At 40.2% G+C, this 27305-nt stretch overlaps 1 protein-coding gene across 1 annotated transcript in view; it reads left to right on the top strand.

Moving 5' to 3' along the window:
- The window catches only part of Marchf3 (membrane associated ring-CH-type finger 3), a 156810-nt gene that overhangs the window by 120890 nt on the left and 8615 nt on the right, over nucleotides 1–27305 (top strand). The window contains exons 3-4 of the mRNA XM_046460159.2: nucleotides 1073–1277; nucleotides 25971–26180. Coding sequence (XP_046316115.1) covers nucleotides 1073–1277; nucleotides 25971–26180 — 415 coding nt within the window. The remainder of the gene's footprint in view (nucleotides 1–1072; nucleotides 1278–25970; nucleotides 26181–27305) is intronic.

Here is a 27305-nt window from a genome sequence, read left to right as displayed (position 1 = left end):
TTTCACTGGCACTGACTTCATGGTGCAGCCATGTTATTTCATTTGGGCCTGAGTTTTTCCATGAGTGACACTAGCTAGCATCAACTAGGCCTTAATATATGCTGGTCCCTATTTTAAGTTTCTAATCTGCACTATCTTTTCTTATCCTCAAAATCACCACACAGGGAAGGCGTCATTCTTAGTGCCCATTTTAGAGATAAGGAAACGGAAGTACAGGAAGATGAAGTTTCCTGCCCAAAGTGAGCTGGCCATAAGCCTCTGAACTGGGGTCTTAGCCCAGGCAGTTGGGTTGCAGAGCCTGCACTGGAGACAACTAACTGTACTATACTGCCTTCACACACCATGCAGGAATGGTTTTTCCAAAAGTAAAGGCAGCACTCTATGCACAGGCCTCCTTGGTAGGACATACTCATTACTCTATTTCAGTTCAGTGTGTTTGGCATCCCAGAGATCATTTTCCAAAAGCTCAAAGGGCCACCCACCACTCTACTTTGTCCACGTTTCTCTGTGGCGGCTTCAGGGTTTGTTGCCAGCTCACTTTGCTCCTCTCATTCTCCCACATCATTAAAAAGAGAAACAAAAGGAACCTCTGGGTATATAAAAGTGTCCTGGCCGGTTCAAAAGATGTAATTTGTCTAGAAACTACAATTGATATCATTTCAAAACCATTTCTGTTCTTTATGGTGAGGAATGATTTTTATTTTTTGATTGGTAGTTTGCCTGAACTTCATCTATGTTCAAGACAAAAATAACATGTTGTTCATTTTCACTCATTTTTGGCCCTAGGCCACACCTGGCTTCTTTGATATTGGCCTTTATATTTATATATTTTTATATTTATATACTGGCTAATTTTATATTGGTAAAAGTAGATGGCCTGAGTACTCTGGAGTACCTAAGACCACTGGCCCCATTGCCAAGGTCAAGTGTAAAAATCTAAAGGGTCTTAAAGCAAGTATCTGTTTTGAGCAGTTGCCACTGGGAAGGGCCCGAACAACACAGAGCTAGAGGCCATCCACATGGCAGTGGGTCACAGCCCAGTGACCAGCAGGTGCCCCTCCTTCTCTTGCAGCCCCTTCAATGACCGGCCAATGTGCAGGATCTGCCATGAGGGCAGCAGCCAAGAAGACTTGCTCTCTCCATGTGAATGTACGGGGACCTTGGGGACAATTCATCGGAGCTGCCTGGAGCACTGGCTGTCGTCCTCAAACACCAGCTACTGTGAACTCTGCCACTTCAGGTTTGCAGTCGAGCGCAAACCCAGGCCGTTAGTGGAGGTCAGTAAGTGGGGCACGTCCTGAAAACTTAGCTCTAATGAGCAAATGATGTCTGCTTTTATGCCTGGATCACAAACCCTGTACAGCTTCACTGAAGCACAGTAATAGCTCTTGTGTGAGTGTATGTGTGTGTGTGTGTGAGAGAGAGAAAGAGAGAGAGTGTGTGTGTGTGTGTGTGTGTGTGAGAGAGAGAGAGAGAGAGAGAAGCAGACAGGGAGGGACAACTTGTCAGTTCATTCTACTGGGAGCCAGCAGTAGAAGGGTGACCTCCACAAAAGTGGACCCAAAAATAGAGGAAATTAGTGTAAGGAGAAAGGGAACGTTCAGTGACATGGTCTCCGTTTTTCAATACCTATGAAGTGGAACAAACAAATTGAACACCTCTCTGCACACCCTCTGACCAACGTGGAGCAATAGATAAATGGGCATTCAGGTTGCATATCCCAACAGGTCTTCAGGAGAAAATATAGCTGCATTTACAATGGAGTTAGACCCACACTTCCTGGGTTCTTTGGCCTTGGGTAAGTTACCATATCCCTTGTTTTTGCCATAAGAATGAAAGGAGCTAATATGTATAAAACACTTAATAACTCAGGGCACATATTCAAGTGTTTGAATAAAAATGTCCTTCCTGGGATATCATGCATAAGCTTTTTTCAGCTAATAACCTAGTATTGGAATTGCTTTTCTTAAAAGTGATGCTATCAACCCAGCAGCCATTAAAATGACAAGACATTCTTTTCTGTGTTTTTGGAGGCACAGGACTATTCTTGAAGGTCTTATCTGAATTTAATCAGAGAAGTAGAAAAAAATATATACTATTTCTGCCCTCCCTCCTACCCCCAAATTCAGGTACTAAATTAAAGGCTGGATATTAGCAATATTAAATATTTTAGTGCATTGTGAGGCAGAGCTAGCTGAAAGGGGTTAAGACATTGTGTCTATGATCCAGACGAGCTCATAATATTATTTCAGCAGCTAACCCAGTGGACCCCTGAAATTAGAACTAGAACTAGAGATCAAGAAGCCATTCTTAGAGACCGCTAAATAAGTGTATTGGCACCAAGGCACCTGAAAAGCTCTAGAGAGCTCTGTGTATACATCTCTTGGTTTTGACCTTGAAATTTTAATCAGGATTTGCAACTGGGGCTTGTTTTAGCTATGAGTTACTTGCCAAACAGCACAAAATTTATTTGACTTGCCCCAGCAAATGCTGGATCAAATGACCTCTAAATTTAGCCATCTTGCCACTTGACATCCACTTTCAGAAATTCATATTTGTAAATTTTCCATCAGGAGTTTGACCCCATTCCAGATTCACTGGGAGTTAACATTTCAGAACCCCTTCTGCAGAGGGGAAATGTAATTGAATAAAAATAAACAAATAGGGTGATAATTTCTTAAGCCCAATGGCAAAAGTAAAAAGAAGTCTATTTCTCCTTTCCAGAAGCTTCTTGGAATCTTCCCAATTCGATATTGCAGCCTCTCTAGGGCAGCTGGCTTCCCAGAGTGAGGAAATCCTTTTAAATGGATTGCATCCAGAGGTCTTCTTTACTGGTCCCTCTCCAGTGAAGACTTTTATTTTCACTTGATAAAAATTCCAGTGTATGCCTGTAATCCCAGCAGCTCGAGAGGCTGAGGCAGGAGGATCACGAATTCAAAACCAGCCTCAGCAACTTAGCGAGGCCCTAAACAACTCAGTCTCTAAATAAATAAACAACCCTGTCTCTAAATAAAAAACAAAAAAAGGTGGGATGTGGTTCAGAGGTTAAATGCCCCTGTGTTCAATCCCCGATACAAAAAAACAAAAAATTCCAGTGTATGTACCCATAAATATGTAAGAGTTCCTGACCTACATCCAATACCTATCTATATATCTCTATCTCTACATCTTTATCTATATAGCTATATTAGGAGTTAAGTGAAGTCTAGAATCTATTAAATAGCAAGTGTCAAGTGGTTTCTTTGTGTGCAGTTCTCTCTGCTTCATGGGCACTTTCTCTCTGTTGTGTAGCTGGAGATTATACTGAATCCAGGGCACACTTCACAACTATTTTCTTCTAGTGACTTCAAAAAATTCATAAATAAAAAAAAGTTAGGGAAAATCCTTAATCCTCATCTCCCTGGCTTTACATCCTATTATTCTGGGTAACTGATACGTGTGAAAACACTTGGTTTCAATTTAGCTAAACCTCTGACTCACAGAGAACAGCTTTTAAATTGTTCATATAATTCTTATCAATCAGCTGGGTCTGTGTAAAGGAAATAGGAATACGGAAATCTAATCACCCCCTCTGTGAAAAATCACCATGTCTCCCTCATCAGAGGAAGATCAGAGCCTATAAAGCCTGCTTTCCAGATTTTCACTGTTTCCTGGCTGTTTCATTTTAATCACAACATTGTTGAGCTGATCTATAACTTCATGGGTTTTCTGGGCCAGGCTACTAAGCTACCGACTCGTGTCTCAAGGAAGCCTAGTGGCACTATCCCATCACTAGAAAGAAATGTTACCAGCATGCTATTTGCACATAGCAAGATGAGGTTCTTTGCAAACTGGTCAATCAGAAATGCAATCATGGCAATAGGCTGTAGTTGGGACACACATTTTGGGGGATGAATCTTGGTATTTTTATTGGTTTGCCATATTTTACCATTTGTTATAAAAGAATGGTATCAGAGTTCACCTTACAGAGAGAAATGAGAAAACTAAAAATGAGCAGGAAGGAGACCATAAAACCACCCAGGCCGGTCATTCAGTGAATCCTTTTATGGTTAGTGGATATCTATTTACTATGTTCTAGTGGGTCATTATTCTTGGGGATAATTCATCTTACAAATTGCCACAGGGTGCAATTTTCCATCATCAACAAAAACCACGTAGCCTTCACGAGAGAAGCTAGCTGTGGAGGTAAGAAATGCATGTCTGTTTTAACTGCTCTTCCTTTTCGCTGTGTACGTTTTGAATGCTTTCAGGCTTTGCATGATTGGACACAGACCTTATGAGATTTGCATTAGTTGGACTAGGACAGAAATTCATCCACATCTGACTAAACTAGATGACTGCTGCGTAGCTCTCTTGGGTTGAAACCAGCTCTTGTTTTACCAGCTTATGTTGCAGCAAGAAACTATTTAGGGTATAAAATTTGTATGCAACCACCAAAAGAGACTAAAAACATCCTGGCCATATGCGTTAGCAGGCAAGGTAGGTAAGTAGGTAGAGAGGTAAGCAGACAGACATAAAATCAACTTATTGAGATATAAATTACATACCATACAAGGTACCTATTTAAAGTGTAGATTTCTTTTTGAGGGGCATACTTGGGATTGAACCCAGGGGTGCTTTACCACTGAGCTACATCCCCAACCCTATTCATGTTTTTATTTTGAGACAGGTCTCAAAAAGTTGCTGAAACTGGCCTCAAACTTACCATCCTCCTGCCTCAGCCTCTGAAATCACTGGGATTATAGGCATATGCCACTGTGCTGGCTAAATGTAGTTTTTTTTGTTTGTTTTTTTTTTTAAACAAGAACTTCTAGCCTTATAGGACCCAGAAGAAGTCATGGAGAGCTTCTTGCTTGCCCTCTTCCAAAGTGAAGCTCAGAGAAACTAACTGAGACACACAGATGGTCAGTGGCAAAGTGGGGAGGGGATATCCAGTATGGAGATTCTTATAAAACCAGCCCATTGATTTGGCCATATGAATAGAAACTCAACCGTGTTGGGGGGAAAAGACTAACCTTGGCAGCTTGTGTATATGCAACAGCCCCGTGTTCCTCATCAGTTAAAATCCAACAACTGGCTGCAGAGTACAGACAAGGAGTGCCTTAGGAAAGTAAGTAAAGGGGATCCAAGGGCTGTGTGAACAGAGGGCTGAAAGGGTTTGCTGAAAAGTGCGAGTTGGAGGTGTTAAAGTAATTCCAACCAATGTTAGCATCTAGATGCTGACAAATAAAATTTATAAATGACTTTTAAAACTGCTTCCTCTAGCAACAAGAGCTGTTATTGTCACATCGATTTTGAAATTAAATGTTATGGAATTTTCTTGCTTTAATGAGAAGGCAGATACAGCTGGTAAACAAAGTAATGATTAAAGCAATTAAAAGAGTAAAAATGAGAAATAAAGTAGCGATACTCCTAATCCTTAACCCAAATAGGCAGGTTTGACTGATATACTTTTAAAAAAAAGATGCATGTTTATCTCAGGGTAAAAATATTGAGAAGCAATGCTCACTACAAATAAGCCTGCCCTTTGGTAAGAAGGGAAAAGTCAATTAGTCATGTCAGTCATTTAAAAATCTGCCCACACCTGGTTCTCATTTGTCCTACAGCCCAGAAACCAAAGACAACTTTTTATTGCTTGTGGTCAAACAGCAAGTTCATTTCACCATGGGATGATCAAACAGCCAGCCTCCCCCAGCCTGAGAAGTTTGCCTTTCACTTTCAACTTGTTTAATCATCATTAACTCTGAAAATTGTCACATTCCATTTGTGCAATGAAAATTTCACCACAGTGACCGTTTGGGTGAAGTTTTTGTAGGCGAGGCCCTAAATCTTATAGAGCACCTCACACCTTCTCAAGGTCATTTGACTCATTTCCTTGTTTGATGACAGTTGCCTGCCATTCTGGAGTCAGTCTGGGACCAGAAATTGGTAACTTTGAAGAAACCTTTCTGTGTGGGTGTTATCCTCTCTGAGACTGGGTGATTTGACACCAAGTTATTAGAAAGATTGAGGCATATGCATACATGCATACCCGACACATTTGTTACATATTTATGGGTACATACACTGGAATTCACGTGTTTGGTTTTGAATTTAATATTCATCCAAGTAAAAACGTGAACTTTTTGTTTTAGAGTATTCACTTTCATCAACAAACTCTCACAGCACTGGGGTGATTAGGGAATTATACCATAAAGGATATCAACTGATTCAAGGAGATGCACAGGCGTGAGGCCCACTATTGCATTCCTCATAGGAAGGCAAATAAGCTTCTTTTTTCACTCCAACCTGTGAGTACAGCCTAGCAAATAAGGTGGCTAGACCATGATCGTAGCATGTGATAGATGTGTTTTATTGGGTGGATACTTCTTTTAACTAAAGAATGAGAAGACCATTAGGTGGTTCGTGCACTCCTCCATCCTTCAAGGCCTTGCCTGCTGCTCACCCCACCCTCAGCCCTCTTCCCTGGCTCCCACTGCCTACTATTGACCTGTGAGACTCCTGAATTGCATAATTTCTCCCACCTTTAAAGGAGTTCTCTGTGCATTTCTTTCTAAAAAATTTTTCTTTTAGAGAATTATAGATGGAACCTAATGATCTCCTTCTTGTTATCCCCCACATTACAAGAAGCTGAAAGGGTTGATTTAAAATCAAGGTAAAAATAAATAAATAAATAAAATCAAGGTAAATGTAAGAGACAGTGTACTCACATGGACATTGGTAGGAATAACTATGATTACTCTACCTTGCACTTGAGTGTGCTCTGGTGCTAGCCAAGTGTTTCCTTGACCTCTGACAAGGTCACTGAGTGGGTTTCCATCAGAGCACACTACCTCCATATGGACTTGTGGCACCAGCCTTTGTGTCAGCAGTTGAGGTGACACAAGTGATGACCGAACCCCAGCAATCCTTGATCCTGCAGTTGTTCAGCCTTGAATTTTTCTCTTGGTTTTGGTGTCTAATTTGGCAGTTGCTTCGTTACTTAAAGCTTAGCTACAAAGAAGCAGTTGTAAGGTATCTATTAAATTCACAGCTTGCTTCATTAAAAATCACTTCATTAAAAAAGCAAGCCAACCGAAGTGTTCACATGGCCGTGCCAGATGGAAGTGAGCTGTCTGCTCGGAGCCTGTGTTTGCAGCCTATCCATTGCTGGTAAAGGATTAATTTGGAGGGAAAAATTCAGTTCCCTGCATAAAAAGAATTACATGAGCAGGTTCTTTTATTTTCAATTGTACTGATCCTTGCAGTTAACTTGGGTTGAAACATGCATTAGAATCCACATTCTCAAGAGGATGTGATTCAGTCAGTAGCTGCTCTCTTTGTTGCCCCAGCTGAGAACTCCTGCAAAGACAAAACACACACACACACACACATAAAATCACACACAATTACAAAGACACCAAACACTGAGAGTTGTTACACATGACTTTATTTTAATTATTCTATGTTTCAAAAAATAGAGGACAAATAGGTGTGTTTCCTCATACTGAGAACTAGCAAATGTTAGCATTTTGTGAGCCTCAGACCTTTCATAGGACAGCTTCTTGGTGGGCAGAGAAAACATGTCTCTGAAACTCAGTAATTCCTTACACATTCTCAAATATGAGATAAAATTTACCCAGGTTTTCTTTAAGCATATCTTCTTGGCCAAGAATAAGAGGAAGTCAATAAAATAAAACAGGCAATCTTGAAAGATTCTGGACCCTTTTAGTTAATGCCAAGTGTAAGAATAAATAGTGCAGCAAATGTTGACTGTCAAGGGGTTCGTGTCTTTGAAAGGCAATTAAAAGATATTACTTGGGAGTTGGGTGGAGGAGGTGATGGTGTCCCTGGGCTGATGGCAGAAGAGCTTTGTAAAGGGCAGTTGGAAAAAGCAGTGAAATGTCACTGACTGACTACCACTGGTAATCATCTTTTTCCTGAATCCCGCTAAAATAGCAAGGCACAATTAACCCTCAGAAATTGCCCTGTGCAAGGTGCAGGCACCTCATGGAACCAAAGGGAGACATAAATTGCAGGAGCCCTGTACTCATTTCTGAAGCAAAGTTATAGAATATACATAGCACTCCATGTTAAGAGTTTCTTTTCTTTAAAAGTTACCTGTTTCAGTTTTGTCAACGAGTAACTTTTAACTCTGAAGAAAGAACATACAGTCTTAAAAAAATAATACTGTGAGTTACTGTGAACAGTACATCATTGTAGTTCAATTCTGCCTAATAGTTATTATTATGCAATAGATATTGCCAATATGAATGTGGTCATTTGTATTGCTGTATAAATTAGTGACATGGAGAAGTATTTTCAGTGGGAGGTCAGTGGTCCTTTATGAATGGCACCCTGCTATCACCTTTTGTGCTAAGAATTTCATTTTCCACAATAGTCATGGATCTTGACTCTAATCCTGTGGCATTAATTTACTTTGAATCCATCTATTTTTAGCTTTAAGATGTTCATACCCTATTTTTTTCTTGAATTTTATGTTTACCCATTTCGTAGGCAAAAGGGAAATATTACATGCTGTACACTTCATGTAATCACCTTACTTCACTGTCTCAAGTATCCCTATAAGGACAAAGAAGTCCCATTTTGTAGATAAGAAAGCTATGATTTTGACATATTAAAGTCACACTTTAGAAATCTTAAATGCTTTTGGCCTTAAAACTAGTAAAGGACAGGCAGAAAAAGAATCCAGATCTGTGTGGCTCCAGGGTCCACATTCTTCCTACTCTCCCTGGCATCTTAGTCCAGTTGGGCTGCTATGACAAAATACTATAAACTGTGCAGCTACAAGCAGTAGAAACTTACTTCTCACAGTTCTGGAGGCTGGAAAGTCCAAGATCAGGGTGTGAGAACAGTCCAGTTCTGGTGAGGTCTCTTCAGTGCTGCAGGCTGCTGACATCTGGCTATGTCCTCGTGTGTTGGAATGAAAGGCTAGCTTTCTAGGGTCTCCTTTATAAGGGCACTTATCCCAATCATAAGGGCTCCACCCCAAGACCTAATCACTTCTCCAAGACCCTAACTCCTGATATTATCAGCTGACAGGATTTTAACATGTGAGTTTGGGGGACACAAACATTCAGAACACAGAACTTAGCTTCATCCTTTCTGCCTCTTGGTTTTTCTTCCTTCCTTTGCTTATTGACACATGTGTGCACACACAGAGCCAAGGACTTCTTTACCAACTACCAGCCTTTCCACAGGACAAGATGTATGTCAGGAAGAGGAGAGTGAAAAAAGTTAAGATGAAAGCCCAGGTTTCCTCTTGGCATTGATTTTGTCTACTAACTCCAGAGCTGTTAGGGAGGAGGAAAGGATAGATAGGTGGGACACAGAAGGTTTTTAGGGCAGTTGACACTATTCAGTATGATATCAACATAAGTTCATCAGTTGTATCATGTGTACCACTCTGGTGGGGTGATATTTGAATGGAAGATACTCAAGATAGGGGCAAGGAGCCTATGGAAACTGTACTTTCCATTCAGTTTTGCTGCAAATAAAAAGTGCTCTAAAAAGATATAATGATTCTCTTTATACTGTAGTATAACTGGAAAAAAAACTTTGGGCTACAACAGCCTATGATAAACCAAAAATCTTTCTTAGTTTCCAAGAGACTTTACCCATCCTTTCTTTTTGTCTTCTTGTCAGTTACTCTTTCTCTGCATTTGAGTTTTTATTTTACTGGGTCATTATGTCACCAATATCTTCTGAGATTCTCCCAAAGGAGAGATGTTATTAGGAAGCCTGGTGAACTCAAAAGTTGTTAAGAGCCTTGTCACTCCTTCATGAACGGTTGGAAAGGTTAATCACTCATAATGTGGCTGAACACACTTGTGAGGTACATTTCTTTAAAGACTGTCATTGAAGTCATTCAGATTGGTAATCCTTGTTTTGTAACCCATGAAGGACAACACTGATTTTTCCTTTGAATTATTTGTATAACTGTCTCCATTCTTTGCTTTGCTGTCTTTGACAGATGCAGCAGATTTGCGGAAAAATAAGAAGAGACTCCATCAGATCTCTGAGTCCTCCAGCTTTGTCTTCCTTTTCATTCCCCCACCCCCCCATCATATATTTGGGTGCCATGCTTGGTCACTGCCTCCCTCCACTGTTGAAGAGATAGGGGCCCTGTGAGATTGTCTCGGATAAAACTGTTTCTTTGCAATCCATTATTACTGAGTTAGGGAGATAGATTTACACTGTGAAGGATATGTGAGAAGAAAGTTATGTTGTGCTTTTATAATGCGAAAAGGGGAGGACTTCTTAAGGGTTTAGTTTGGGATTCTGAAAAATAAATTTAATCCTTAGATGTGCTGCTTATGAAAATGTATAAGGATCTGTTTGTGACAATTGAGGTCAGATTAGGAGAAGAAAACAAATATTTTATACTTGTTATTTTGTCATTGCTTCACCTCCAGCAATGCTGTTAGAAATAGAAAGTTGGAACAAGTAGTGAGGTTCAAAATCTTTTAGGGCTTTGAGGAAAAATGGCTAATATAGTTAATATGAAATCTGGGCAAGTAGGAGCAGCAGGAAAGTTGTAAAATAGAATTTATAGACATTTAAGGACTTCAATCTTAGAAGAATCAGTAAAAGCAGAAATTGGGAGATGAAGGGAAAATAGCCACCATCTTAGAAAATAATGCAGCTCTTCCTCACAATCCGCCTAGTTGCAAAGGCTTGCTGTTTACTTTACACAGCCAGCAGTGATGGGAGTAAAGTCATAAGAGATGGAAGTAATAAATGGCTCCAATATTTTTCTGAACACTGACTCATCTCCTTAAAATCTATGACTTTAATGTTGAACCCCAGAAGTCATTCATTTATCAGGATATACGCATTGTCAGCTGCTTGTAAGACACACCTGGTACATATCTGAAAAATCACCCTGTTAGATGAAGATGTGGCAAAGCAAAAGGAAATACCTGTATAAGGGAATTTGTGCAAGATGAAAGGGCGGGGTGGTCCCTAGGAAAATTGACAGGATGCTTCATATGTTTTTTTAACCAAAGGCTTTTCCAGAGTCAGGTTGTTGTTTTTTTTAACAGCTTTATTAAGATATAATAATTACCATATCACACAACTCCCCATTTTAAGTGTACAACTCAGTGGCATTTGGTGTATTCAGAGCTGTACAATCATATCAGAATCAATTTTAGAACATTTTCATCAGCCTGAAAAGAAACCTCACACACCTCAGCTTTTATTCTCCATTTTCCTACCCCCATCCCTGGGCAACCATTAATCTACTTTCAATCTCTGTGGATTTACCTGTTCATGACACTTCCCGTAAAGAAGAACCAAAGTATGTGGTTCTTTGCAGTTTGCCTCTTTCATTTAACATAGAGTTTGCAAGCTCCAGTCTCAGGTTTTATAGAAAATGTATCCTAACCTTCATTAATACAATTATACTTTTTATAATGATACCTTCTATTTACTTTAACATACACCTCCTACAACTACCATTTATTACCTCCTGAGGCCTTCACCTGTGCTGCTGTTCTTTGCTCAGTAATGCTCTCCTTTTCATAGGTACAAACATCTCCATTTTAGAAATGAGGAAACTAGCACAGGGATGTCTATGGTTTCTGCCCCTCTTGAGGTTTGGCTTTCTCCCTATCACAGTTTATGTAATGAAACCATGTTCATTTTTTACTCTTTATGTAAAACCATTTGTACATTGATTTTTTTAATATTATCTGAATTTTTGCCCTTCTTATTCAACAAGGACCCTTTTCTTCCTTTAGGCCCATTACTTTAATTTCATTCTACTGTCCTATACCATCTAAACTATACAGTTAATTTTTTTTAATCTTACATTTTATTCCTGACTGATTTTCTACTTCAGGTGGGGTGGTGAACAGGGTCTAAGGAAAAATAATGATTCACAGAAGGCAATCAAGTCCTATTGCCCATATTCTCAAATTCATCAAACCTCAGAGTTGTGATGGACCAAGGAATATCCTCAGCTATTTCAGAAATGCTCTGAAACAGTGACTGTTACCCTTTCCGGGGTCTCAGATATGCTTGAGAATCTGATAAAAGTTTGAACTCCCTCCCCTTGAAATGCAGACATAACAGTGGTCAAATACAGGTTCAGAGGGGTAGGGGGGTGTCAGGTCTTCTGAAGCCCTACACCCTACATCAAGGACCCCTGATCTAGAAAAATAGTTACATAACTATAAAGGGACATGAGACTTTTTTAAAAAGTGTTTTCTATGCTCTAATATATCTTAAGCTTGAAAAGTAAGAGAAGCTATCATCACTTCATTGCCAATTCCCTCTTCCATGAGAAGACTACATTATACTTCTATGTGCACCATGACAAAGAGTGTGATTTGCTAGTCTTAAAGGAAGATTCGGTGATTCAGTTATGCACATATACAGAGACTGGGCTAGTTATTAACTTGAGTTCTTTCATGGTTGGCTTGGTTTTGTCATGGAGACACCTGGAGGGTGTATGTTTCAGAATCACTCAAGCTCAAAATATCTCTGTGTCTCCCAGCTGGAGTAGAACTTTCCCACAGACAGCAACTGTTCATCCAGCCAGTCTCCTGCATGTCCCTCTGAAAGTACCAGTTCCCCATGTCATGACTAATGTCATTTGAGCTGTTACCGCTTACCTCTTAAGAATGTTGTTAGGCTTTGGATCTTAGGTGTCTCCCAAAAGCTCATATATTAAAGGCTAGGTCCCCAGTGCAGCAGTGTTCAGAGGTGGGGGCTTTGAGAAGTGACTGTATCATGAGGGCTGTGACCTCAGGAATAGATGAACATAGGAAACTTATGTCTGATTCATTTTACTGTCTTTCTTATTTCTAACCCCCACCCTCCCTTCCCTTCATTCCCCTTTGTCTAATCCAATGAACTTTTTTTTTTTTTTGGTACCGGGGATTAAACTCAGGGGCACTCAACCACTGAACCACATAGAACATAATCAAGATAAGAAATATGATGGAAATAGTGTTATCCTGTCCTGTAATAGAAGGATTTATCTTCCCCTAGTCGTCTGCTGTTCTGGGTACCATACCCAATAAAGATATCCAGGAACTCCAGAGAAGCAGTGAAAGTGGATGGCTAGACAGGAAGAAAGAGATTCTTCTTTAAAAAAAAAAAAAAAAAAAATATATATATATATATATATATATATATATATATATATATTTAGTTGATGATAGATTTTTACTTTTATTTATTTATATGTGGTACTGAGAATCGAACCCAGTGCCTCACACATACCAGGCAGGTGGCTACCACTGAGCCCCAGCCCCAGCCCTAAGAGATTCTTTAACCTAGATCTGAGGAAGCTAATGATAGGTGTGTCTGAAATCTTGAAAATCATGAGCAGCTTAGACAATGTGAGTATAGAATACATAGCATGTTCCAAATTGTTTGTGTGATGGAAAAGCTCCCTTTGAATTTGAGGACAGAGTTTCAAACAAAAATAAAGAGGTGCCACCACTGCCATAGCTCATGAACTAAAGTCATGGCCTTAAGTGGAGCCTTGAGAGAGTGCAAATCTACTCATTGCTAGGATGTGTCCAGTGTCCACAAGACCCTCTCATATATTTGTGTATCTTTTTGGCAGAAAAATGAACCAGAGAAGTCATGAAACTCAAAGTTCCCTGTTCTTTTGGTCCTTTCCATCTAGCAGAAATTATAGCCCATCCTCTCATTCTTGCTTACTTTGGGAGTTTGTGGAGGGAAAGCCTCATCTGTCCTCTAGCTTACACATGTATTTCATTGAATCTTTCTACCACATTCTACTTGGATAGTTTTATTACATTCTCACTATTCCTGAGGGACATAGATTTTTAATGCAGGTCCTGCATTTTGAGGACCTGGCTTTGAATTTTATTTCTGCTTCTCTATTCCTGTATTCATCCTCAATTATCAAAATAAGAATTTGTTATCCTTTTTGTGTCATTTCTTATCTCTTATCTTTTGTGCAGTGTTCCATATAGGGCTATCACTTGGTACACTGCCCTGGTACCTTAACCCCACAATCCATGCTTCTGCTGGAGGTAATTAGATTTTCAGAAGCCTGAGCTCCAACAACAGGCCAGCAGAGTGGACAATGAACACCAGTAATTGTGTGGTCTGGATGGTCAGGGGGCTAATAAGGGTAAAGGTGAAGCAGGATTGGGGAGTGGGAGCTTTTACTTGTGATTATAAAAGACTACACAGTATGAATCCACTGTTCCTAAAGTAAATAGTAATTTCTACTTTGGCACTGTACATTTTCTTATCAATTTTCTCATGGAAATTTGTATTTTCTTGTTCATCCTCGCTTGGCTGTTTATCTCCTCTTATATTTCCGGCATTACGTTGATCACATATGCCACATAATTCTGCACTATATTCTCATATTTCAGATAAGCAACCTCCATTTGGCTGTGATCACTTCTACACAGTGATGATCTAAAATAGAGATGATTCCCATTTTGCTTATATCTGAAACTGCAAGTGAATATGTGAAATTATTTTGCCATCTAATCCTGCTGTGCCGCTAATCTAATCTTTGAAAAATTTCAAACCATTGGTGTAGATGTGTGTAGTGCTTGTTTAAATAATGCTAGAGCCATATTATAATGTTTCCAGTCACAAATACAGTATATCTGACACATTATAGACCATTAATTGGCTTATTGGCCTGAGTTCTCCAGGGAGTGTCACAAGTCTCCAGGGTGCTCTTGAATATGACTTATGCTTCAGCCAAATCACAACTGTGAATGCCAGAGCAACTGCAATGTATGCGCAGGTAGCAAAAAGTACTTTAGTATATTTTCTGGGAAGAGTATGGGTGCATGATCTTACATACATATGTATGTTTTTCAGTTATACTCATCTGAGTTCTGCCCAAAGTGATTCTCTGGTTTGAAAGGATTTGTTTCTTCAGCTAATTTTTATCAAGCATAAATTCAATATTTTTAGAAATGGGAATGTAGCTATAGACAGGCCAGATGAATGTCATGTTCTAATAGAGTTTATCTGCTAAGGAGGAAGGCAAAAAAGGAATAAGTAAATAAACAAGCAAGATCATGTCTGACAGTAGTTAAAATTATAAAGGAACTAAAGCAAGTTGTTGTGGTAAAGAATGACTGGGGCAAGGTTATATGTCTGGTGATTTGTGAAGGCCCCTGTGAAGAAGTGATAGAAAGTGGAAATATGACCCAGGAGGAGGAACCAGTCATGGTGAGAGTTCCAAGCAGAGGGAGCAGCCTCCACAAAGGCTCTGAGGCAGGAACTACTTAGGTATTCTGAAACAGGAAGAAACACTGCAGATGAGTGTGAGAGATCAAAGGAGCAGGATTTGAGGTGCTTAAAACTTTTCTGTCATGGACCCTTTGGCAGTCTATCGAAGCCTCTGGAGCCCTTCTCAGAATCATATTTTTAATTGCATAAAATAAAATGCATAGGAACACAAAAGGAAATCAATTACATTAAAATAAATATCAAAATATTTAAAAGACAAAGTTTCAGTATAAAATATAAGTGCTTCATTATTAACATATTTTGTGGCCAATATAATACCCAACTTTGAAGTAGCAAGATTTCAAAATATCCGTAACAGTAATAATGTGATATAGAATATATGTGATTATTAGTGACAGAGTCACAGGAACTGCTAACTTCACTGAGATTTTCTTCATAACTCAATGGAATGCTAAATTTCTTTCTTTTTTTTCTTAGATCATTTTTTAATTTGTTCTTTTAAATATATATGATAGTAGATATATTTTGACATATTATACATACATGGAATATAACTTATTGTAATTAGGATCCCATTCCTCTGGTTGAACATGATGTAGAGTTATATTGGTCATGTATTCATATATGAACATAGGAAAATTATGTCTGATTCATTTCACTGTCTTTCCTATTTCTATCCCCCTCTCCTTTCCCTTCATTTACCTTTTGTCTAATCCAATGAACTATTTTTGGGTGGGGGGGCACCAGGAATTGAACTCAGGGGCACTCAAACACTGAGCCACATCCCCAGCCCTATTTTGTATTTTATTTAGAGACAGGGTCTCACTAAGTTGCTTAATGCCTTGCTGAGTTGCTGAGGATGGCTTTGAACTCGCAATCTTCCTGCTTCAGCCTCCCAAGCCACTGGGATTACAGGTGTGCACCACCTCACCAGGCTAATACATACAGTGAACCTTTATTCTTCCCTTCCCCAACTCCCATGAATGCTAAATTTCAGTTCGAAGTGGGGATAATAAGAATGAGATTTTTTTTTTTCTTATCTCATCCAAAATTACAAATTCTATGTCTCCTACCATGGATCCCTTAGAGCTCTGTGGACTACAGGGTACAAATAAATACCTAAGACTGAATCATCCAGGGCTTTGTAGAAAATGTGGAACTATAAGCAAGAGAAATGGTGTATCTTGCTGCTTTATTGAAACTGGCCTTAGGGTAACAGGAATGGAAGAGTGAGAAAGTAAGGAGAATATTATGTGGTTCAGATGAAAGTTGAGGGGTTCTTGGAAAAGAGTGATGGGATTGGAGAGATGTGAACATATTCAAGATATGCTGGAAGAATGATAGGAATTGCTGATTGCTTGAATATTGGGGGCAGAGGGATGTGGAAAGGGAGAAGTAAGGATAGTACTAAGTTTGTTTATAAGAGCCACAAGGTGTTCCTGTAGCCACATGCAGGTATGGCCCCACCCAGGAGAGGAATAGGTTTGGTGGATGGTGGATCCAGTGTTCCATCGTGGACCTTGTAAAGTCTGAGCTGTGTATTGTGCACATGGAGAGATGTCAAGTAAGCAAGTAGGTCCACAAGCCTCGGGCTTGAAGAGGGTTGGTCTGAAGGATGATACATGTACTCTGTATTTGAACTGATGTTTTGAGCTGAAAGGGAAACTCAAGAGCTCTGTGGCATCACTCTGACAATTAGAGAGGGTCCTTCACACCTCCCTCAAAGCTGTACCTTCCTCACTTCAAGGAAACTATCTCTTTTTTTTTTTTTAACTCCCCTACAGAGATGAAAGAACTTGATAAAGGCCACATAGCATTTGGGAGAACCAGCAATTGGAAACTGTGTCCCATCTCCTGCTTCCAAACCCATGTTTATTCCCTGCACAAAGCAACTTCACCAAATTTATCTAAGACTAAGATTTTAGGGGCTGGGGATGTGGCTCAAGCGGTAGCACGCTCGCCTGGCATGCGTGCGGCCCGGGTTCGATCCTCAGCACCACATACAAACAAAGATGTTGTGTCCGCCGAAAAACTAAAAAATAAATATTAAAAAAATTGTCTCCCTCTCTCTCTCTCTCTCATTCTCTCTTTAAAAAAAAAAATGATTTTAGGTAGTACAAAAGAAACTGAAGGAAACCCTGAAAGAGATTAGGCTGAGGGTTTCAAATACTGGTTCTTCCACCATGGAACCTTGAACAAAGTATTGTTAACCTCCCTGGGCCTTAATATCCTGATCCAATGGGAATAATAACACTATCTGAGGTTTTTAAATTCAGTAAAACTAGCATATGATAAGCCCTGGACACATGATTTTTGGTGAAACCAGAGTTGCATAATTTTTAAAAAGGACATTTGGTATTTTCCTCAAATATTTCAGGGTAATTTTCTTCTAGGGGAAAAAAAAATAGTAACTGAAACAGTCAAAGGTTCTTAGAAATTTACTAGATTTCTCAGGCAATTTCATGACCTATGGAAGGAAAGATAGTATGCCACAGTCCTTTTTATTCAAGAAAAAAAAATAGAAATTAAAGGCTTTTCACCTAGTAGCAACAAAACAATGTATAGATTCTTCTCTTGGAAAACAAATATATATGTGGAATGCTTTCTCTAGTCTAGAAAGCTAAAAGCAATGAACTTGATAACTTGGTGTTTACACACCAGCAATCTCTCCTTTCCGATCAATTTAATTCATCTAAGTAATACTATAAGATCATTTCTGGCCAGGGCCGCTAGCAACTCAGTTGTTTATTCATTCATTTTCATTAAGCATCTACTGTGTTCCAGCATTGTTCCTAGGTCAAGGCAAAGAAAGCTGAGCAAGAATGAAGCCCCTGCTGTTGTGATGCTTTCTGATAACAGTAAGCAGACAAGTGAACAGACAAATGAATGGCATCCTCTCAGAGAATAGTGTGTGCACTGGAGAAAATACAGCTGGGTGGTGTTCAAAGTGTAAGGAGCACTTTCAGGGAGAAGGGGCTATTTGAGCTGAGACCTAAATGATGAGGAGCTAGCTGTACAAGAACATGGGCAAAGCCTGTTCTCCATATGGCAACAGCCACAGGTACCAGTCAAAAACGAAGGAAGCCAGGCTTGGTGGTACACATCTGTAATCCCAGCAGCTTAGGAAGCTAAGGCAGGAGGATTGTAGGTTCAAAGCCAGCCTCAGCAACTTAGCAAGGCATTTAGCAACTCAGTGAGACCCTGTCTCTAAATAAAATATAAAAAGGGCCGAGGATGTGGCTCAGTGGTTAAGCACCCCTGAGTTCAATCCTCAGTACCAAAAAAAAAAAAAAAAAAGAAGGGAAAGCTAGTAGGAGGCATGATTAGAGTGGTGGGAAGGAATGAGGTCAGGCCAGTCCAGAGTCAGTCCAGACTTTGGACTTTATTCTAACCATTGGGGAATTTTGATCAAAGAAGGAACAGCATGTGATTTCTATTTCTACAAGTTCACTCTGACTGTTGGTTTAGGATTGAACTGTAGGGAGACCAGGATGGGAGCAGGGAACCTGTTGCCTCCAGGTAAGAGATGATGGTGACCTAGACAGGAATGGTAGCAGTGGGAGAAAAGTACATGAACTGCAGATGTGTGTTGAAGGTCGTGCCAGCAGGACTTACTGAGGTGTGGGGTAAGACTGAAAAGAAACAGGAATGCCTGGGCATATGGGAGGGTGGAGTTGTCATTGTCACTGATATGGAGTAGATTTGGAAATTAAGGGTTGTGAGTTACATGCTACATCGAGAGCTCTGTGTTGGGCAGATTTATTTTGAGTAGTCTATTAGTCATCTAAATGAGGATGTTGAATGGGCTATTGGATATGCACATCTAAAGCTTTGGAGCAAGGCCAGTGCATGAGCAGATCCTCTGGTAGTTTTCATGTGAGGTGCATTGCTTCAAGCAGGGTTTGATGGATATCTAGAGCAAGCATCTCCTGAGATCCCCTGGAGTCAGAATCTCTTTCTGTGTGACTCTAGCTGTCCTGGAAGCTCACTGACAGACTGTGGAATTCAGGGATTTAAACACTGGGAGGAGTTTGGTTTTGTTCTGTGCTCTGTTTCAGTTAACTGAAAAAGCATTGTTTCAAATCATGTAAGAACCTATCACTTCCTCCTGATCATCACACTGCCCTCTTCATATCCCAGCACTGCAGACAAGCAATGCAAGTTAGTGCAGAATGTGTTGGGCTTCCAGAATAAGACCCAGCCCAAGAAAGGCAAGTGCTTGTTAATAACTCTGCCAGTGTCTGGTTAACAGGAGACACTCAGGCAGATAAACCCAAGTGAGTAAACACCGTGAGGCCATACCTTCTCTTTTTTTAATTCCAGCTCCATAAATTTGTTATGGTTTCCCTTTTATCAGTTTCTTTCATTCTCATGATGGTTTCTCATTAAGGAGATTCATGGGGAAGGATATAATCGATGAGAGCTATTAGCCACCAGAGTATAATCTGGTTCTAGTGCAAACTGGCCTGCATGATGTCCTGTCCACCTGAGGGATTTAAACTGATTGACTCAGAGTCTGGAAGGCAGAATCTAATGTCCTGTAGCACCACACCACCACCACTACCACCCCACACAACCTGACCCTCCAGTAAGGGATTTAACATATTGACACTGTAATTAGATGGAAGCCACAATCAACCCACCCCGAAAGCAGTCTCTGGCTGGTGCCTGCTCACCTTGAATGCACATTTACAGCCAGTGAATGATGCTGTGTCATTGGTGGTAGAATGCTGCTTTAATTCCCTCAACTGGTTCAGGCCCTGCTAATTATATTGGGGCTTTTGTTTGGTTTGGTTGGTTGGTTGTTGAACTTATTTCCAAGAATAGATCAACCTCCTTGTTCAGGAACAAGTTAGTGATTGGAATGAAACCTCTATAGAAAAATAGGCAGCTCACTGCCAGAGCTTTCAACAGCATGATCTTTGTCTGCTTCATGTTTTTGATGAACAAGAGAATAAGAGGCAGGAAGGATGGCCTGGGCTGCCCACAGAGCCCTGGCAGCCACATGGGTGGGCCTGCCTGGTGAATGATGCCATACAAATTTATATTCTTAATCAGTGATCTTGGCTTTTAAAATACAGCCAACTACCAAGTATAAGATGAGGACTGAGGTTAAACTAAAAGGCTCTTTAAGAGTGGCATTTTAGTTGCAATGGCTATGCACAAGGGGCAGGATGAAATAATTGGTATCATCCTAAGAGAACCACAGTAAGTCAAAATTCTCCTAGGGATAAGAACAGTGAAGAACATGATCATCCCTTCTCCCTCCACCTACCCACCATCCCATTTTTTACTAAAAATGATAATGTACTATAGTGGTTAAGAACACAGTCTTTGGAGCTGAACTATCTAGACCAAAGCCAAGGCCAATCTTATACAAATTATTTAACTTCCCTGGGCCTTATTTTCCCTATTTATAAAATGATGCTAATAATAATACCCCTTTTAAAGATTATGGAGGAGGAGTAAATAAATTATTACATATAGCATGTAAGATAATTCTTGGCATATACTAAGGGCTGAGGAAACAGGCTGTTGTCATCCATTCAGCAGGTGCGATACTGGACACCACTGTTATACAGGTGGGGCCCAACAGGAAGACACAAATGAGCTGACCTTCTACCTGTGCCTGCCCTTTACTGAGAACTCAGGAGATGGGGACTACTACAGAACAGCTATGATACTCATTGAATAATTAAGTATAACCAATAAGAGAGGCAGAAGACATATAATAACCAGAAATGTAATAGAAAAGTAATTGAAGAAATCAATTTTTTATTACTAATTAGGACAAAATGTGTGATAATGTACCTGAGATTAAGTACCCAGAAATTAGACCTCATTGTAGTTTGGTAAAGGAATTAACAAAGAACAGAACAGCAGCCTAAGAAAATTTTATAAAATTACTGATTTACATAGACGAAGGGTGTACACACACACACACACACACACACACATATTTACACAAATTATTCATGTTCATTTGAGAAAAATAAGAAGATACATACCAAAAAAGTTAAAGTATACTCATAACTTCACCACCACCAAAAATAGCCACTATTTTGCCAAGTATTCCCTGGTTGTTGTCTATGTAAATATATTACATCTATGTAAATATAAATTTCTATGTCTGTGTAAATATATCATTAAATACACAGGATCAAAGTACACATTCTGTCCAGAAGAATTTATTTTCTACTCAGCAATATATCTTGTTAATAAATATTAAATGCGCATTATCACTTGAAATTACTATATGGTATTCTAGTTAAAGTAAATTTCATAATTTATTCAGATAATTTCATATTGTTAGAAATTGAAACTGTAATCAAATTTACTCTACTTTAATAAATATCCTGTATCCAAGGTATTTAGGTACTTTGTCAGTAGTCCTTACCATGGCTCAGGACAATGTTTTTTCTTAACAAGAGATTATTTTTCCTTATTTTTTATTGGTGCATAGTGATGAGATTCATTGCTATATATCCATACATACACATGATATAACAATATAATTTGACCAATGTCATTCCCCAGTATTTTCCCTTTTCCTCCCTTCCTTTCTCCTCCTGGTCCCTTTCCTCTACTCTACTCATCTCCCTTTGATTTTCTTGAGATCCCTGTCTCACCCCACTTTTCTTTTTCTTTTTCCTCTCTAGTTTCCACATATGAGAGAAAACAAACAACACTTGACTATCTGAGTTTGGCTTTTTTCACGTAACATAACGTTTTCAAGTTCCATCCATTTTCCTGTAAAAGACATCATTTTATTCTTCTTTATGGCTAAATAAAACTCCATTGTGTGTGTGTGTGTGTGTGTGTGTGTATCACATTATCTTTATCCATCTATCCATTGATGGACACCTAGGCTGGTCCCATAGTTTGGCTATTGTGAATTATGTTGCTACAAACATGGGTATGCATGGATGACTATAGTATGATGACTTTAATTCTTTAGAATAAATGCTGAAGAGTGGTATGTCTAGATCATATAGTGGTTCTGTGCCTAGGCTTTTAAGGAACTTAAATTAGTACAACCACTATGATTTCCATAGTGGTTAATACTAATTTACAATCCTACTAACAGTGCAGAAATCAATTATTACCTCTGATTGTTCACAGGCCTGCATTTGTATGAGAAATAAGTAACATATAGGCTTCTGAAGAAAATACAGATTTCATATAATAGTATCTAGGAACACCATACCTAAACTTGACTAGCAACAAACAACAAAAGGAGTAAGCTGCCCCCAATAGAAAACAATCAGAAAGTTGGAACAAGCTATTGTAATTTCTAGCTTGTCTTTTGCACATTTATTTTGGGGTCTGCTGAATATCGAACCCAGAACCTCATATATACTAAACATGCACTGTACCATTGAGCTACACCCCCAGCCTCTGCACATTTATTTTACATGGGAGTAAATAGTGATTCATAATTATCTCCTTCCATAACTGAATCATTGCATTGGGCCCTGTCAAGATAAGTAATACAGATAAGTATTGCATTGGTGTTAATAAAATGTGTCCCAAATTCCCAAGCAAAAGAAAGGAAGGGCCGGTTTGGTGCACATGCCTGTGATCCAAGTGACTCAGGAGGCTAAGGTATGAGATGGCAAGTTCAAGGCCAGCCTTGGCAATTTAGTGAGACCCTGTCTCATAATTTAAAAAGGGGAAAGTAGGGATGTGGCTCAGTAGTAAATCACCCCTAGTTTCAATCTCCAGTACCACCAAAAAAAAAAAAAGGAGAAAGAAAAAGAACGGAAGCTGTAGCCCAGAAGGTTAGTGTGTCTGTGCACATATGTGGCATATTTATTAAGAACCTACTGTGTTCTATAAAATGGAGGCACAGTGGTGAGTAGCCTGAACTTCCTTCTGCCTCCAAGGAAAATTCAAACTCTGAGGGAACTGAATTGCTACAATTTGGGCACCTTCATTTTAAGAATTTTAATGTCTTGCAATTTCAGTTTTCAAATATTTCACTAATACTACATCTGAATAAGAATAGAGAGATCCTAATCCTCTCCTCAGTTCAGCCTCTGAATCACCTGGAGCAATCATTTAACCTTGCTGAGTCTCTGTAAAATTGGGATAATAATGCCCCTATTTCTGCTCTTCACTTCATGGCGCTATTCCTTGTATTTAGTCAAGAAAAATGTTAATTAATAACAGCTCTCTGAATTTCTTTGAAGCTGCTGAAATCTCTGAGGCAGTGTGACAACACAGGGCAAGGTCAATATATTTGTACTTGGTAATTTTTGTATTTATATTAAATACTTACAATGCTGTATTTACATTCACAAACATGTCAACAGCTGCTTATCTGTGTCTTAATATTTATTCATGTACAGTTTTGAGCTGAAATTGACTTCTTTGGCCCATCTTTGGTAGGTTATTCCTGGAAGTTGGTATGTTGGGGATCCAAACATCCGGGGAAGGATCCTGCCCAGCCAACTTGCTTCTGAGCATTTTACCTCCTCTCTCTTCTGCTCGTTTCATGAGGCTTCCATCAACCCTTCCTCAACTTGTTTGCCCTCTTTGCTGCTCTTCTGTTTCCTCTTTATGTCCTTGAGAATCATGATCCCTTCCCTTTCCAGTTGGTCCACTTGCCCTTGTCATGCCCATCATTGTCCTTTCCCTCCCACCAATGGTTTTGCAGGAGTTGCTGCCCTGCCTACTTGGTGTGTCTCCTCTAGCAGCCTGTCATGCTCCCATTGGGCACCAACAATGGGTCCCACCCCACCCCATCATCTGTTTGATCTCATATCTTCTCAGGACTTTGGGGGCTCTGCCATTACTACATGGACAGTACAATAGTGATACCAGTTATCTGGGGTTGTATGTTAACACAAATCTAAGGAAAAGTCACAAGGCTATTATTAGTTTGTACTGACAATAATATGTAAGCTTTGGATAACATTGTAATCCATTGTAGAAATTGATCAAGGGAAGCATTTCAGCAGTTACCAAGTGGGAAGACAACAACTCTGTTTCCCTTCCTACAGAAATTCTCATCTCTGGTCTTTCAACAGTCATGCAGTTTTCCTCATCCTCTTTGGGGTTGGTTCATTCAAGATGGTAGCACTATCAGGATGTCAGAGGGGTTCCTAATTGAGGAGGCTCAGGGTCCTAGAAGTCAAGAAAGGGGCATTACTGAGTTCATGGAGTCAGGTGAGTCTCATTCTGTGTGAGGCCCCCCAAGACCACCCTTAGGCTCAAGATTCTCTAGAACTCATAAGATTTAGAAGAGCTGTTATACTCATGGTTATTGTTTATTACAACAAAAGGACACAAATTAAAAGCAGCAAAGGAAGAAGAAAGTGCCTGGAGCAAAGTCTGAGAGAAACCAGCACAAATTTCCATTTGTCATTTCCTAGTGGAATCACATGGAAATACTTAATTTTTCTAGCAACAATTTGTGATAGTACAGGTAAAGAAGCTCACCTGAGCCCTGGTATCCAGGCTTTTTATTGGGTTAGTCCCATAGCACACAATACCCATACGGACCACAGGTGCTGAGATTCCTGACCCCTAAGACAAAAACAGCCATTCAACTTAAATCACATTATTAGTAGAACTTTCTGATCAAACTGGTATTGTGTGGCTCAAGGCCTTAAGCTCTCATTGGGCAGAAATTACAAAGACTCAATGTTCTTTTCTTAGGAGCCATTCCAGAACCAAGCCTTTCTTGGGGATTTGCAGAGTTTGAACAACCCAGGCCTGCTGAGTTAACCTTTCTCTGCACATAGTCCCAGAGTCAAGGCTTTGGCCCTATGACCAAATTTCTTAACCCTCATCTGAGGCTGCCAGCCTCCCTCACCTTCTGTATTAGTCAGCTTTATATTACTACAATGAAATACCTGAGGCAATTAACTTACTAAGAAAAACAATTTATTTTGGATAATGGTTCTAGAGGTTCAAGTCCAAGATCCTGTCCATCAGTTTGTTTTTCCGATGAGGGTGGCATGTCATGGCAGGAGCATGCATCAGAATGAATGGTCACATTGTTTTTTGTTTTGTTTTGTTTTGTTTTTTGGTACCAGGCACTGAACTCAGGGGTACTTGGCCACTTAGCCACATCCCCAGCCCTATTTCGTATTTTATTTAGAGAAAGGGTCTCACTGAGTTGCTTAGCACCTCACTCACTGTTGCTGAGGCTGGCTTTGATCTCACATTCCTCCTGCCTCCACCTCCTGAGCCATTGGGATTACAGGCATGTGCCACTGTGCCTACCTAAGTGGTCACATCTTGAGCCAGGAAGCAGACAAAAATCAGACTGGAGTCCCACAGTCCCCTTCGAGGGCGTATCCTCAATGACCTAACCACCTCCCACTAGGCCTCACCTCCTGAAGGTTCAAGCACCTCTCCAACCCTCCACCCGGGGACCAAACCTTTATATCTGATCCTTTGGGGACACTCATCCAAACCACAGCACCTTCAGAGAGTACACCTTCTCCACCTTGCCTTCCACAGGTGATCACTATGATTCAGAATAGTAGCCTTTGAATTTCTTTCACAAAAAGCAAGTCAGCTACAAAAAGAACATTGTAAACTATCATTGTTATTATTACCATAATAATTATTATTCAAGGGGAAGAGGCATGACAATGAGCTCTTAATGTTTCCTTCTTATCTCAGAACAGGTCAGAAGTGCCTTTTCCCAGATTCTGAGGGCAAAAACAATTCAGAACAGTGTGTCCCCACTCTACACTGGCATTAACCTTCTCCCTTGCTTTTCTCTGTCTCCCTTTTTCTGGCAGTGGCTCAGAAACCCTGGCCCCCAGCATGAGAAGCGGACTCTGTTTGGAGACATGGTGTGCTTCTTGTTTATTACCCCACTAGCCACCATCTCAGGCTGGCTGTGCCTGCGGGGCGCCGTGGACCACCTGCACTTTAGTAGTCGGCTGGAGGCCGTCGGACTGATTGCACTCACTGTCGCACTCTTCACTATTTACCTCTTTTGGACACTAGTAAGTATGGCCCATGACTGGGGGTTCAGGCCAGCTGGAGCTGCCAGCCTCCCAGCTGTAGCATATCTCACCTGCCCAGTAGAGCACAGACCTTCAAATGCTGAACAAAGTGTGTGATTTGATGTATTTCTGCATGTGAGTGTATATGCATGTATGCGTGGGTTTGCACCACAAGGAAGAACAGAACAAATAAAGAAAAAGCCCAACTTCTGAGCATCCATCAATCAAAGACACGCACCTAGGACATTTCTCTCCTCCAGTAGTCTCGGACTCCTCCTGTTATGAAAAATGGCACTTTCCTTCTCTTGTTTATGTTTCTCACTTTTGCTGGGATTGTAGTATATTGTGAATGATGCACTTGGCCGCTGTTGCTGCCCCCGCCTGCACAGATCATGAATCCTCCCTGCTGATTATTTTCTTCTTATGTCCCAACACAGCCTAAAGTCTTTGTTGGGCGTGGAGCTGCACTTTGCCTGATGATTATTCCCTGTGTTGGGATATTTACTCTGCTGCCCATAAAAGCACTAATTTATCTAGCTGAGAAGCTGCCACCAAAGAAAAGCCATTTCCCAATAAGTGTTCCTGCTGTATATGAGGAAGAATTTTTAAACATCTTTTTTTTTTCATTCTTTTAACTTTATGCAGTAAGTTGATGGCTCAGGCACAGTTGGCAGCACCCACAAAGTACAACATTTGCTCTCTCTTAATGCTTCCCTGTGGGAGCTGCGGGAAGGACGTCACTTTCCTCTTGAATGTTTTCAGAAACCTGGTGCCCTGCTTCCTGGCATTACTCTCCTGTGCCCGCTCATTTCTAATCTGAGCACGTTCCTTTGTTATTCAATCGGTGTTTCCTGTCTAAAGTGTACCTTGCCATATCCCATAGCACGGTGTCAGCATGTGGAAGCTGCTTCTCAGGCTCACACTTCCTCCCTCCCTGTGTCTCCATCAGCTGCTACTCCAAGGACCCTTCTCATTTCCCTCTTACTCATCATGTGGTACTGCCAGCCTTGTCTGGCCCCTCCCAGGAGAGTGTTCAGACAGCAAGAGGACACATTTTAGTCTCAGGAAGAGGGACATGACTTGAGCCTTGGTAAGCTGGGAGTTTTCTAATGCAAAGAACTTACC

Source organism: Marmota monax, unplaced genomic scaffold, assembly GCF_021218885.2.
Source record: "Marmota monax isolate L192 unplaced genomic scaffold, Marmota_monax_Labrador192_F-V1.1 WCK01_AAM20220418_F8-fsc00006, whole genome shotgun sequence".
Taxonomy (NCBI): domain Eukaryota; kingdom Metazoa; phylum Chordata; class Mammalia; order Rodentia; family Sciuridae; genus Marmota; species Marmota monax.
This window is presented reverse-complemented; position numbering and strand designations above follow the sequence as displayed.